The sequence below is a fragment of the Aulonocara stuartgranti genome (genome assembly GCF_965226115.1).
Source record: "Aulonocara stuartgranti genome assembly, chromosome: 23".
NCBI lineage: Eukaryota > Metazoa > Chordata > Actinopteri > Cichliformes > Cichlidae > Aulonocara > Aulonocara stuartgranti.
The window spans coordinates 9,288,768-9,303,414 of NC_138958.1; the positions used below are offsets into that span (position 1 = coordinate 9,288,768).

A 14,647-nucleotide genomic window follows, 5' to 3' on the forward strand; every position below is an offset into this window, starting at 1 on the left:
CTGTTTCAGCTGTAGTCCAACACAGGAAAGAGAAGAGACTCACTGGAAAAAGTGAAAAGAGTTTATAGCGCCTGAACTTTAAAAGAAGTGAGGGGACTGTCGATAATAAGCCTTGTGACAGGACCCTACAACCCTCCACTCTCCCGTGACCTTGAAGTGGACGGATGTATTGTCAACAATCAAGATTTCTCTTGCACGCAATAATTTTGGTGCTCTCCAAAAAGATTTTGGTCTTACTAATAAAAATCACCAGGAAAATGATAAAAATATACTTTTAAGCATTTTTCTTTCAGTTGAATCTCATTTACTAAATCATATGACACATTTTCTTCTTATCAAAAGGCCAAAAATAACAGGAATGGGCAAACATTTGTGTTAATTAGGGTAAGAGAGACTCACTGTAGTAACTACACACAGCTCAATTGTGCCTATTAGCATAATCACCCCCACAAGGCCAGTTTTTATTCAGGCAATAACGAGCGCTAGTAAATCTAATGCAGATGCCGTAGTTCTAACAGGCGGATTAAAAACTACAAAATTCTATAAAAACACGTCTACGGTCTATGTGTGGGAGAAAACTGACGTGAAAAATTACCCTGTGACTCGCCTGTCACATTGTGTGTAAATGACTCTCACTGAAACAGTGACGCACATGTGTGGCTTTTTATTCCAGTTATAACCACAAAGTTGGCCTCATGACCTTACAGGCCAACAAAAAAATCAGGTGACTGCACAGCAGGACATTTCATTGGACATGTAAAGAGAGGCGGCTTTCCCAGTCAGTCATCCACATGAGTCATGATGGTGTGCTGGCAACAAGGCCATACTGTTGGACACACAATATCTCCCTGTAGCCTGTGGTCTCTCTCCATGGATGACTGCCTAAGACAGAGCCGCCTCCTAAGGTGTATTTTTCAGTAAGGAGGGCAAGAAAAATCTAACTCTGTACTCAAAAGTGGCACTGTTAGTGAAACGGCTGTCTGAAAAGAATAAATGCCAAAATACAAGGAGGGTGCACTATGTTAAATTAAATAAATACGTGTCCCTTGGGGTTTGTAGTCAAGGCTTTCAAACACGGCCTGTTTTCTTTGGCTTACCTTTGTCTATTGTTTGGGAATTGGAAGAAGAGGAGATGAGAAAAGGTAAACGGGAGACAGGAGACAAAATCTGTGCGTATAAAGCCTGGGGACTCTTTCTGTCGTGTTTTTATTAAACAAAGATCTATAAATCACACATATCATTAGCACTGTTGTCAGTAGGGGGGGGGGATCACTTTACGCAGACATATACAGGTTCTTTTATTCCTGAAATATCATGATAATGATTACTGGGATAAGGTCGTTATAAACCTGATTATGCCTTCTGCACAGACAGACGGCTTTGATGATACGTAAATCATATTTACATGAAAAGCTTTTAGTTTTAAAAAAAAGAAGAAAAAAGACAGGATGATCCTCAATATCCGCTTTACTGCAGACAAGCGCTCGCCTTGTCTCCCTCTCACAAAGCAGCACATAAACACTCACTGCAGATGAAAGATTAATGATTGAGCTTAATAGGGGGTTTTGGAACGTAGCATTTCTGAAAGTCTGCAGCAACCAGACAATGAAGTAAGTACGTTAAAAAAAGAGGAGAAGAAAACAAATACATAAAAATCAGAAAGTAACAGAAAAAATGTTTTAGCTGCAAGCTCCCCAGACAACTCCCAGAACAACAAAATCTCTCTCAAAATAATAATAAACTACAAGCCTTATATTAACCTCCAACTCTACCATATTTTGATTAATGGATTCAACTACTGCATAATTTGTAGTTCAAAATAATCCTTCCACTTGTCTTGTGCTGGGTCTTGATGAAGCCCCTCAGTTCATGTTCTGTCAGAAAGAAGCCACTATAGCTATGCAGTGTCTTTAAAAATGAATATTTCTTACAGGCCTGAAAAGCAAAGCCTTAAACCTACATGAATTATCTCTGGCCAGCAGGAGGCGACTCCTCTGCCGCAAAAGCGAACTAGTTATATAAAGTCTACAGGCAAACTGGCTCCCTTATCTGTGACTTTTGTAAACACTTTCCTGATATGTTTATGTCTTCTATCATTAGTTTTATGTGATACTAAATGCAACATGGCCACAAATTTTAAAATTATGGTTCTCGTTGCTATCAACAAGCGGGACAAAGCATGGTAGTCACTGTGTGACTGACAAGTCCCTAGCCAATAAGCATGCACCGTCCCAAGGTTTCACAGATACATCTGCTTTGATACGATTTCCAAAAACTAAGAATGAGATGGGAAAACCTGCTGCTTAAGACTCAGTAGCAGTTAAATAAGCAATAGTGGATGCTAATGACTAAAATAAGAAAAGGCATAACAGGTCCCTTCCTATTATGCCGAGGAATTTAAACTACCAGTAAGTATCAGGGAATCCACCTTCCCCTAATAAAACTAACTAGATTAGTTCAGCACCATTTATAAAATTACTTGAAATGAATTCATTACAATTTAACAGCCTTTACTTCCCTTTGATAAGCAACAACTATTTGAATTCTTTTCAAATACCATTTACTTATTATTAGATGCACAAACTTTAAGAAACGGACAGCTCCAGGCCAAGTTAAACCCACAAAACATTTGTCTTGCCCAGCACCAAGTCAGAGCTCAATCACAGCCGGCTGGCAACCACAAGGCAGCTGTGAGCTGCCGTCATGTCAGGGTTGGTGTGGAAACCTTTAGGGCTAAGCTGGAGTCATTTTTGTGGATGAGTGGAGTCACGCATCCATGATTTCAAACGCTCAGATGGAGCAATGGCCTGTTTGGTATGACGGGGGGAAAGGGAAGTCGGCCTAATTGCTGACAGAAGGAGAGTGAAGCCTCTGAAAAGCAATAAATATCTTGTGGAAAAAAGAGCTGAAGCTGGTTTCTGTTTTTCCTTCTTTTTCTTTTTTTCAAGTTATGCAATTACAGACCAGGGAACAGGATATTTACAAGTCAGCTGGTTAAATGACTCATCTCAACCAGAATCATGGAGTGAAGAGGAATGTACATTTTTCAACTCTGTGTGTTTAAAGCAGACCCATTATTCTCATTCTCATTCCTAACTGCAAATTCTTATTCTTGAACTCTGTTAGAGAAGCTTTGCATGACTTATGGCTCAAAATAATCCTTGTTTATATAATGCTGGGTTTTGCTCCAGCTCTGACTATCTGAAAAATCCTGTGTGTAACATATGTTTGGGCACGTACAACCCATCTAAAAAATTTTGTATAGCATCATTCAGAGGCAACAGCACTCCCCAATGGCATCATACCTGTGAAGGTGCGCTGCAGGAGAGGCCCCCGCTGATCTCTCCGATTCGAGCTGCTGCCGTGGGGTTGCTGGAGCTGATGAGGACCGGACCGCTAATCTCCATGGAGTGGCGCTGGGGGGGAGGTGCTAGCATGGGTTTGTGCGACATGGTGAGAGAGGTGAAAGAATGTCGTTTCTTGCTGTTCTTCTTCTCCCCTACCCGGTGGGCACCATTTGTCTGAGGCCCTGAGGAGGCCCCTTCCCCGGAGTCTCCACTGGAGTCGGACGGCTTGTCCAACTCTATAAGCTGCCGAGCTGCCGAATTGAACTACAAGAGAGGAAGAGAGCCAGCAGGGTTATGAAGAGAGGAGTTGGAAGTAAGTAAAATGAAGGACTGATGGGGGAAGAAGCATTAAAATGATCACGAAAACTGTCACTCTCTATAATTAATCTTATTGTCATGGGAAGTCTCTCTTAATGTATTGACTGGAGAGGGTGAGGAAAAGAACGTGCCCAAGTTGGACATCACATTTTCAGTCCTGTCTCACATTTGTCTAACTTACATATGTCTACACAATTCAATTTAACTCAAATTATTCACCCATAAACACAAGAAGTGAATTTTATACCAATATAGAGATTCTGTATCAGCGTCCAAGAGCTTTGAAAACATGAATAAGCTCCAATGTCAGCACTGTCACCTTTACAGACACAAAAGAGGTTGCTGCTTGTCAAGCTTATAATTAACTAAGACAAAAAAGCTTTTATGCACTTGAAATTCTTTACAAACTTCCTAAAAACACATTTTTACATATTTGCTTTCATGCAATATTTTGTAGTCCTATCGTCTCACCTGCATCATTTATGAATAGCTGTTCAGCTTTGTGTTAAAAATGCTTTTACATTGTTATTAGTATTATAATGAATTTAGGATTCTTTTATTGGTTTTTAAATCTTTAAATGGTCTGGCACCTGCGTATCTGTCTGATTTGCTGAAGCCCTATGTCCCCACTCGTTCACTCCGGTCAGCTGAGCAGCTGTTGCTCTCAGTCCCCAAATCACGGCTGAAACTGAGAGGAGACCGAGCGTTCTCGATCGTGGCTCCTAAGCTTTGGAATAATCTTCCTCTTCACATTAGGCAATCGACATCAGTGCTGGTTTTTAAATCCGGATTGAAAACGCATTTTTATTCACTGGCTTTTGACTCAGTGGTTGACTGACTTGTATTTTATTGTTTTTGCTATGTTTATTATTTTATCGTATTTATTATTCTCATGGTATCTATTATGTTTCTATTGTTCAGCACTTTAGTCAGCCTTGTGTGTTTTTAAAGTGCTATATAAATAAACGATGATGATGATGATGATGATGATGATGATAATCTGTGTTGACTTTTTTCTCTGTCATGTTTTCCTCCGTTTTAACTTCTGTATGTTTTTGATCCTGATGTCTGCCCATCTGAATTTAGTATTCTGGTTTTGCTTTTTTGTAAAAGGACTTTGTGAAGATGCCATATAAATAAAATTAAGATAACTATTATTTTTTCTATATAAAACCAAAACAAGGTCTTAGTTAAAGCCTCGGTCACAAAGGCCTAGAGACCAGTTGGCAACTCCATGGCAACCTTTGATTGCTAGTTTAAAAAAAAAAAAAAAAAAAGCGGATCCCCTGACCAGTTAGTGAGTAGCTGTTTGGGGCTGCTTCCTGTCATGGGATGAAAGCTTGTGCCAACACATTTTAAAGGGTGCAATTTTTACTTTGAAGAAGACAGTTCTCTGGTTCTGGTTTAAATTGCACTTTTAGTTTTACTATCAGTCAGGGAGTAGTTAGCCAGTATTTGCAGACAAATCGGTATATTCCATACAAACTATGACCGACCACAGCAATCAAAGTGATCAGCAATCAAAGAAATCACAAGGACTTTGGCGCAGTACCTTCTTTGTGACCAATTTTACTCAGTGACAGAAATCACCCCCCACAAACCTCTCGCCAACCAGTAGGCCAACAATAAGCATTTATCCCCCAGTGGCTGGGGGTTACAGGGCAGGGGTCACTGAATGTCTTCCTGGCATGTGTGTCTGTGGTTTAACCAAACTAAAAATAATAAAAAGCAATAATTTTGACAATTTTTCCCTTACAAAACACACTAAAGTACACTACAATATGAAGACAGCCTCTTTACCTTTAGTCAAATTTGTCAACACAATTAGCATTAGGTTTGTGCACACATTTTTTTTGACTAATATGACTAAGGATGACTTTTAATACATTAAAATAAACTGAACTGAACAAACAAATACTAAATTATAATATTTCTGCTGTTCATGATACATCTTCTGTGCAGGGGGCTTTAGTCTGAAAGAGTTGATGGTTCAAAGCCAGCTATGAAACCACAGGCTTTTTAACCCTTTCAGGCACCATAATGTATGACTGACAGTGAGGTATAAATCAAAGAAGCAACACTAAAAAGGGTTCAGTTAATCACAGGGTGTGCTTACTTGCTGTCACAGGTTGCCCCAAGCAGCTCTGTCTACTTAGGACATAAAAGCTATGCATTACACTCAGATCCTGTGCAGGTTCATCACTGACATGTCAGCACATTAACAAATATACATGCAGGATTAAGAGCAAAGCACCAGGTGAGAGCCCTTCATCTCATTAAATTATAAGGCCAACTTTATAGATTAATTCATATGCACAACTGAAGACGCAAAAAAAGCCCCTGAGGCGATGAAAAAAAAAAACTATGACCTAGATATTCACTGGTTATGCAGAGACAAAGAACATTTTAGGTCGCTGTACATTTGCTATGATTCTGCCACTGTTTATGAAACCAGAAAAACGACTGCCTAGCATCGAGGGGAGAAGACAACAAAATGTTCTATTCTGCAGTTTCAGTTGTTAAGATACAAAATGATTTATAGCCTTGGAAACACTGCATTCTGCTTCTGCAAAACCCCCACTCAGTGTAGAAAAATATGAGTATAAAAGGACAGAAAACATACAACAGCAATAAATAAAAAAAAAGCCAAAACAAAAACAAAAAAACAACTGTCACAGCTTTGAAAAACTTGCACAGACTAACCTCAAGATTCTTCCACAATCTAATTGATGGACACCATGTCTCCACCAAATGCATTTAAATCTATAATGTTTCTATAATAATTTATATAGATTATTTTGGTGAGTTGCCCAGTTTTGGAGATATACTGACTACAGAGGTGCATGATTTCTAATTAAACCACAAAACGTGACTTGAGGCGGTCAAATTTCAAAAAACAAAAAATGTCAGCAGCTGTAGACATCATCATCCAATTATCCAAAAATGTGAACAGTTTCATTTAGGAAACTTTTGTTTTTTGCTTCCTATGGTTTACATCTGCTATCAAAAGAAGGTTGAAGAGGGCTAACATACCAGCTCAGCCCAGTAGGTATAACTAATCCAAAATGTACCAATGAAACATCTTGAACACTTAACACAACCACCAGCCTGAACATCTGACACAAAGCAGGATGGATCCACGATTTCCATTTCGTATTATATATTTGGGAAACTGATCATTCTCTGCAAACTCTACAGAACCCAGTGTGTGGAAATCCCAGCTGCACATAATAAAGTGGTCAATGAGTGCATATTTAAGAGGAGGCAGACATTTGCAGAGCGAGTCGCACCTATTTGATCTTCACGTGAACAGTTTCTTCAAGTGAAAATGAAATGATCTTTCAAGGGCAAAGATTTGCTTAATTCAGTCTAAATTATTCCTAAAGCTTTTACACGAGACTGTCAGTGAGACCGCGACTGTCTAAATCTTCAAAGACGTTTTTAATGGTTCAATGAAACATAAGCATTTCAAAAGGATGCGGAGTATCATACATATTTTGTGAGATATATAAGGAAGGTGTTCAAAGGAACTGATCTTAGTGAGACACCTGCTCCTGGAGCGATTGGTGACACTGTAGAGTCCCGTTAGTCGTCTTACCTCAACATACGAGATGGGGAAAATTCCAATTTTATCTCCCAGCATTCCCTCGGCCCAGTTTTCATCTACTCTGCGGATCACAGTCAGGATATCGTCCTGAAATTCCAGACAGACAGGAAAACACTCATTAAGGATACTGCTAACTAAGAGAGTTTCTCATCCTTGAGGAACAAACACTGAACAGAAATAATGAGGTGGGTGCAAAGTTTTATTAAACGGTACATGCCCACGAGTAAAAACACAGGGGTCATTGTGTTTGGAAAAATACTTAGTAAGCTTGTTTAGGTTTTTGCTCATGTGGCACAAACTGATGAAAGAATAAACAGCAGACCATGACCCAACAGCTGGACAGACATAACTGCTTAATTATTGTAGTTAAGACGTTCCTAATTACAGCTGTTCATCAAGAAGTCTGGCTGAAAATCTAAACCATTTCTCTGGGCGTCAACAACCCTGACATTCCAACATACACACAAAACCTGAGTAAATGAAAGCTTAGAAGAAAGAGTGTCACTGTAATGAGAGGTATTTTTGTTTTACTACACTGACCATGTGGCAGAAGTGTGGGTTTGCAGTGCTGCTGCGCCTCACCTTTGAGAAGGGCAGACAGTCCTTGTCGGCCTCTTTATCTTTGAGCTCAAAGTCATAGAGAGCTTTGCACTGAGGTGGCGGCTGTGGCAGCGGCTTAATAACTTGGACAAAGTTGGTGGGGAAAAAGCCGTGGACTCCACCCATCTCACCGTGGTACCAGTTCTCATCCACTTGTCGACGCAGGATGATAATGTCACCCTTGCTGAATTTGAGGTCTCCTTGTTCCTTGCCATCGTAGTTGTAGAGCGCCTTGGCACACGGGAGCTGGGGTACGCCCTGAAAACCGAGGGGGAGAGAAAAGATTGAAAAACTTAGTTGTGGACAGCTGCATATAAAGCTCAATCATTTTGTGCCTGAAGCATGTGTAGGAGAAACTACAACACACTTATATGATGCAAAGATGCAGAGTGACAGGGTTTTCATGAGTCAATATCAATATGAAAGCAAACAGCCAACAAACACAAGTCAGTGTACTGATGACAATGGCCAATTTCTCAGGACTTCCACAGCAGCCAGCAGATATCTAGAGAAGTCATTACTTATTAATGCAAAAAATAAATAATAAAAAACATGATAAAAAAAGCTAAATGACATGTATATATGATGAATAACGTGGCAGAAGGACTATCCACAGTTTAAATTTATAATGGCTTGTGTGAATTTTTAACTGACTCTTAAGTAGATGCTAGAAGCATCTTGCATTTATGAGACAGAATACTTTAAATCTTGTTTTCTTACCAAAAATGTGCACGACAGCAACCACAATAGTTATAAAACATAACATTTTAAATGATTATAATTCGAAACAGCTTTTTTAATTGTCCTGGTGTGAAAACTGAGAGAAGTCATGTAAATAAAATGCCTGTCCAATCCTGTCAAGTCTGACTTGAAATCAGACGGGTTGTTTAGTCTCTTCTGCCCAGTGCTGGAGCCAGTGGGACTACTACTTATCTTTAGGACTACTTATCTTTTTCAGCTGATTAAGCAGGAAATGGATAGATGGATGGATGTTATTGTACAATATAGTGAAATTCCATATATGCTCCAAAACATTTCCTGTTGTGTAGTTTTAACATTTCTTTAGTTGGAACAACAAAAAACGGTAAAGAAAAATTAATAAAGTCTGACATTTTAAATGGAAATTGGACAGAATCCACACCAGGACCGTAGCAGTGGCGGACATGTAGCTCACAAGCATGCATTCAGCCCCATCACCAGTGTGTGAATGTGTGTGTGAATGGGTGGATGACAGGTTGTGTAAAGCGCTTTGGGGTCCTTAGGGACTAGAAAAGCGCTATACAAATACAGGCCATTTACCATTTACCATGAATGTATTCAGGGATGTAACAAGTTCAAAATAAGGTTGAAGATTGAATTTTGACAAACCTACTCTCCTAAAGGACCATTAATCTGCATGCAATCAAAGCCTGATCAAACAGAACTTGTGGACTACGCATATATTCACCCGTTTATCGAGATTAGGAAAAGCAACAAGTGCTTTTCACACTTATAGTGTGGCCGCGGCTGGTTGTGAGGAGAGAGCGTCTTCAGAAGGCTCAGGGCCCTGCTCGCTTTATCTTGCAGAGGAACTTTTTTTTTTTAATCTCAGCCTGCTAGACCAGAGTCCTGAAAGGCTCATTCAGGCAATGACAATCCAAGTAAAGAGGGACAGCAAGTAAGGGGGAGAAGCAGCATAGAGGATAGAGAAGCATCAATGTTCTCTATTCAGGATGGGTGTCCATGAGGAAGGCTTCAGTCCAGACAACCCCCACCATTTATCATGCTGCTCCCTTTGGAGTGATCAGAATCACAAATGCTATGAAACAGACTGGAAAAAACTGATAGTGTAAAATACACAGAGTAGAGCCTGCAATGAAGACTCAAGTAGATACAAGAGAGTGAGGGGTTAAAAAAAAGCAGAGTTTGGAGCTCTGCAGTATTGTTAAAAACTAATGAACTGTTTAAAGCCTCAGTGGAGAGTAAAAGTACAGAGTGAACCATGATGGTGAGCCAGGGTGACATTGCCCTGCTGCAGAGAATCACCCAGCCTGAAGCACAGAGCCAATCGCTCTCCGACTCTGCTGGTCTAGCCTGTGGGAGACAGAGAAAGGGGAGGAGCGGTGCTGCAGCCCCCTGCACACTGCACTGGAACTGGGCCTCCTTTCAGGGGGAAACGGGGCTTTTGAGCCCACCCAGGCCTGGCAGGGAGTTTCGTGATGAAAATGCAAATGAAAGTGCAAACTCTGACATTTTTGTTTTAAATGACAGAACAGGTTCAAGCCATACAAAAACAAGTGGATATAATTACATTGTAAATATAAAATGCTTGTCCCCCTCAAACTGGGACAATTGTAACCACTTGTTTGTACACTGAGGCCAGGACTCAATAAAAACCCTTCAGCAGTAGCGCAGTGTCCAAAATCAGCACTCTTATGCAATCGCTTCTGTACACAGTAAAAGTCATTCAACATGCTAATAAAGTACAAAAACTCTACTGGAAAGAGGCTCATTGAAAGCCATGTAAATTTCAGATTTTCCAAATAATTCCATCAATCTGGACCATTTTTTAAAAAAAATGCATAGATAAATTAATAATATGGTCAACGGACCTTAGCAATGGATGCTTTGTCAGCTTTCTTTTTTTTTGATGGAGCTTTTCACTGAATATAACAATAAACTTCATTCATTTGTCCACTAGAGCTGATCGTGCCCACTCAGGATAACATTCGTGATTTGAGCAAACACAGAAGTAGCTCTCAGTTCTGAAGAAAGTTTTAAAAACAACTTAAAGAAGATTTAAAGAAGACAAGGCCGAGAGGAAGACAAACGCAGGAGAGGCGTGCAGTCAACTTTCAAAATAAAGGACCTGATGCAGACGAAACGCAGTACTTCTGAAGCAATCCTGGCATGATTTTAAAGCAGAAAACAAACCCGCGACACACATCAGGGGTACTTCCTTTACCACCAATTTGTGATTTCAATCTCCCCCTCATGCCTGGTGAAAGGAGGCACTCTTATTCCAATTTCTACTTCCATATTTGTATTTTTTTTTTATTCTACTAGAGTAGCGTTAAATGATTTCAAGTATAGAAAAATGTTCATTTATTTTATAATGCACCCACTTAGTTCATCATCTCCCAGAAACAAGCTGTTGGAAGCTAGATGCAAGAGTGTGCATAAGACTGTCTTAAACTGGGGGTGGGGGCTAATATCCGGTGTGAATCCATGGAGACAGTGCTGTTGTTTCTGCAGGAGACTTTCATAAAGAAGCACCATCAACCCTGACCAAACATCACCCTGGAGAGCACAAGAAGCTTCTAACAGGAACATATGGCGAGCTAAAGAGCGTCAACCACATGAATGCTATAAAAAAAAAAAAAAAGTCTCTCTCACACACACACACACACACACACATTACATAAACACACAAGTGCACACAAATCATTCTCATCTTTATTGCTTTTAACCCCTCCCTGGGGGCAGGATGGGAAGTGTACATCTCTGGATGAATGTTGCTGTGGAAAAAGCGCTGTCCTGATTTCAAGCTCAACTGCCAGACAGCCAAGAGAACAGCCATCTACAGCACAGGATTTATTTTGGTCAAATCAAGTCGTCTTTTTTTCATTACAAGCCTTCAATTGTTCAACATCTGCAGTGAAAGTTTATAGAAGTGATTATACAGCAACAGCAGCCACTGTCGTGTTGCTGTAACACAAGGTCGCTACTCTAAGAATACGCAGATGGCTAATGACTTTTAGCCTCTTTAAACATTTATAATCCATGATTACCAACAGCAGCAAAATCCCACTTCAGCCCCCAAAAAGCAAAAGAGATAGTTTGCAGGCCACAAGACATTTGAGGGACATTAATTTTTCAACACCAAAATCACTAAGAGTGTTACTTAGAGACAATTTAATACCACCCAGCTGCTAAATTTCAGCTAAAATAGTAGATAAGTGGTGTGGTGAAAGAAATATTTAGGTTTGCAGACACCGTATAAATAATTACAGTATGAGCACTGAGAAAGCACAAGTTACACCAGGCAGCTGTTTCATAACCCCATTAGACCGCATTAGGTTGTTAATACTTGTAGTAGTTGTTATTGCTACCCCAAAACAAAACTTAAATAATAATTTCTGGTGAACAAAGCACCACTGCAGATTATAAATAATTAAAAAGAAAATGTAAAGGCCTGCATTACAGAGGACATCTCTTGAACTGAGGCTACAAGCTCACAGGCTAGCTTTCAATGTCAATCCCACAGTAAAGCCTACTCTATTATCGTTTTTGAGTCTAGTGGGATCATAATTTACAAAATAACATTATGTTAAATTCAATATGACTTGAAATTACCAAATGAAACCATACATTTTTGTAACTATATTTTTTTTAAACAACCAGAGTGCTCGCCACCTGCTGGTCAGTATAAGAAATAAAGGCTTGAGGTTTCACTTTTCAAACCCAGAATCTGTCCTCTTGTGCTACTGAATTTTAGGCATTTTATGGGTATTTTTACAATGACTGACTAACTAGAGTCACAGTTTGCACCAGTCCACTGTGGTTTTATGAATTCATATTTTCTTCCATTACACTTTTTATTTAAAATCTGAACTGGAAGGCATGCAAACAGGCACAGGCAACTAGCTAAATCAACTGATGTGGGAACTGCTCCAAGAAAAAAAAAAAGTCAAAGGAAAAGAGCAAAGGAAAAAGGGTGTCCCAGTGAAAAGAAACTCAACTTGAATCCTCAGGATCCAGGTAACAGCAACATTACTAACATGAAACAAGACTCAACTGAACTGGAAGGTAAAATTCGCTGCTCGATTTGTAAAATATATGGTGCCGAGGTGACAGATATATGGAGAGCAGCAATGGAGATACGGGGGTAAGATGCTAATGCAGCTCAATGAGATTAACATTAAGCAGGGAAACGGATAAGAAATTGTCATAGTTAAAAGTAATTGCCAAAAGAATAATCAGACACAAAAGTAGGACTTGTGGTTCCTCCCCAGTTTTCAAACATGAATGTTATAGTGTGATGTATAAGCAGTAACAAGTGGGGGAAAATTGCACTAGAAGCTGTGAACACTAACCTGTGTTTATACACTGGAAAGCGGTACAGACAGATCAGAGAACGCGAGAGAGCCAAGCCCAAATGTGCAGAGCATCAGCTGGTGTGAGCAATAACTCTTGTATTGCAGATAATGCAATTAGACCTGTGCACTAAAGGGATTTAGCTGTTATAGTGTTCCCTTCCACAACACTGGATTATAACTGAATTACTCGAGTTTTACTCTACAGCACAGCAACACGTCAACAACCAGCGAGTAGGCAGGCATAAAATGTATGCAATGTCATGGAGGAAAGACTAGGTCGTATGGGGATAATTGTACTAACAGCTTGCCTTTACACATGTCATGTTTGCAAGAGACGTTTTAAAGAAAATATAGCAGACCTTTCTGTGAGACTGTTGCACATGGTTCCAGCACACTGTTAAACTGTTATGACGAAAAGGTTCATGCAATCAACCACCTCTCCAAAATAAAAATAAACTCTGAACATGATCAAACGTACTGCAGGGTTTTTCCTGGCTCAGAATCGCTGTTTGGAGGGTGTCTACCCACAGCTGCGAGAATAATTGTCCACATACACTACAGGCAGTGAGTTCAGCATTTCCCACAGAATTAGGACTGTATTCGAGGAGGTAACGGGGGGCACAGGGCACTCATGCATTAGCACGTGTGAGCACTTGAGAAAGGTTTTACATCTGTGCTTTTCTAAAGCAGTTAATAAAGAATACACTTTGTGACAATAAATGATAGAGAACCAAATAACTGCCTCTTCACTGAGTTTTCTCTTTCCATGGAAAGACTCAGACTCCACCATCTTGAGCCGTAGACGGTGACGGCACTCTTTGTTCTACTCTTTAGCCTTGATGAGTGGCATATGAATGAACCAGTTCTCCACCTGCTGCAGGTTCTGGTTAGATTGGTCCACCAGCTTACAGTAGAGAGAGGAGGGACTATGAATGCCAGCTGCACTTCATTAGAGCTGAAGATCATCCAACCGCAGACAGACAGATGACGAGAAACACCTCAACAAGGACCTAGCCAGCCAGGTAGCAGGATTTAAAACAAGAGATGGGAAGCTAGATTGTTAGCAGTGCCAAGACTTTCAAAATAAGAGCAAGGGGTTTGCCTACCCAAGTAAGGTCTATATGTGGGAAACATGTACTTGACAAAAATAAACAAAACAGTTACTTTTGAACATTTCATAAACAATAATGTCTCTCATGCTTTAGTAAATGCAAAATGTAACAAAACTTATTGATAAATGATTAATATTAACCAAAAAAATCCTTTATTTTTTGTTAATACTGATTATTTTGTAAAAGAGTTTTGTTTTGGTTTTTTTTTTCAACACAAGCTACACTCGTTTATCGCGCATGTACGTATAAACAGAAACAGACAAAAATAGTTTGTACAATTAAAAAAAACTGTAAAAATAAGGACAAAACATGAATCAGACAAATACAACTTGTTACGGCACTATAGTTGTTCAGTTAATATCTTCCATCTAGGTTTGCTTATTACAGAAGTCTACATCATTCACCACTTTATCACTCTGTAATCATACCGAGAGTGACGTGACTGAAGTTCAAGCGAGTGGGAACTTCACCGATACACAGATGTTCTGACTTAGACTCACACAGTATGTGATATTTCACATAGCGGTCAATAATTCCCCAACTATAAATCAATCTTTGAATTGTGTGCTTGGGAGCCAGGGAACT

The 14,647-nt window shown here is 39.7% G+C and overlaps 1 protein-coding gene across 1 annotated transcript in view; it reads right to left on the minus strand.

The window, feature by feature from the left end:
* Positions 1-14,647, minus strand: part of sh3rf1 (SH3 domain containing ring finger 1) — a 49,960-nt gene that overhangs the window by 12,167 nt on the left and 23,146 nt on the right. Inside the window, exons 3-5 of the mRNA XM_082523402.1 lie at positions 7,855-8,130; positions 7,264-7,359; positions 3,306-3,611 (exon numbers count right to left, since the gene is read on the minus strand). Of these exons, the coding sequence (XP_082379528.1) occupies positions 3,306-3,611; positions 7,264-7,359; positions 7,855-8,130 (678 nt within the window). The remainder of the gene's footprint in view (positions 1-3,305; positions 3,612-7,263; positions 7,360-7,854; positions 8,131-14,647) is intronic.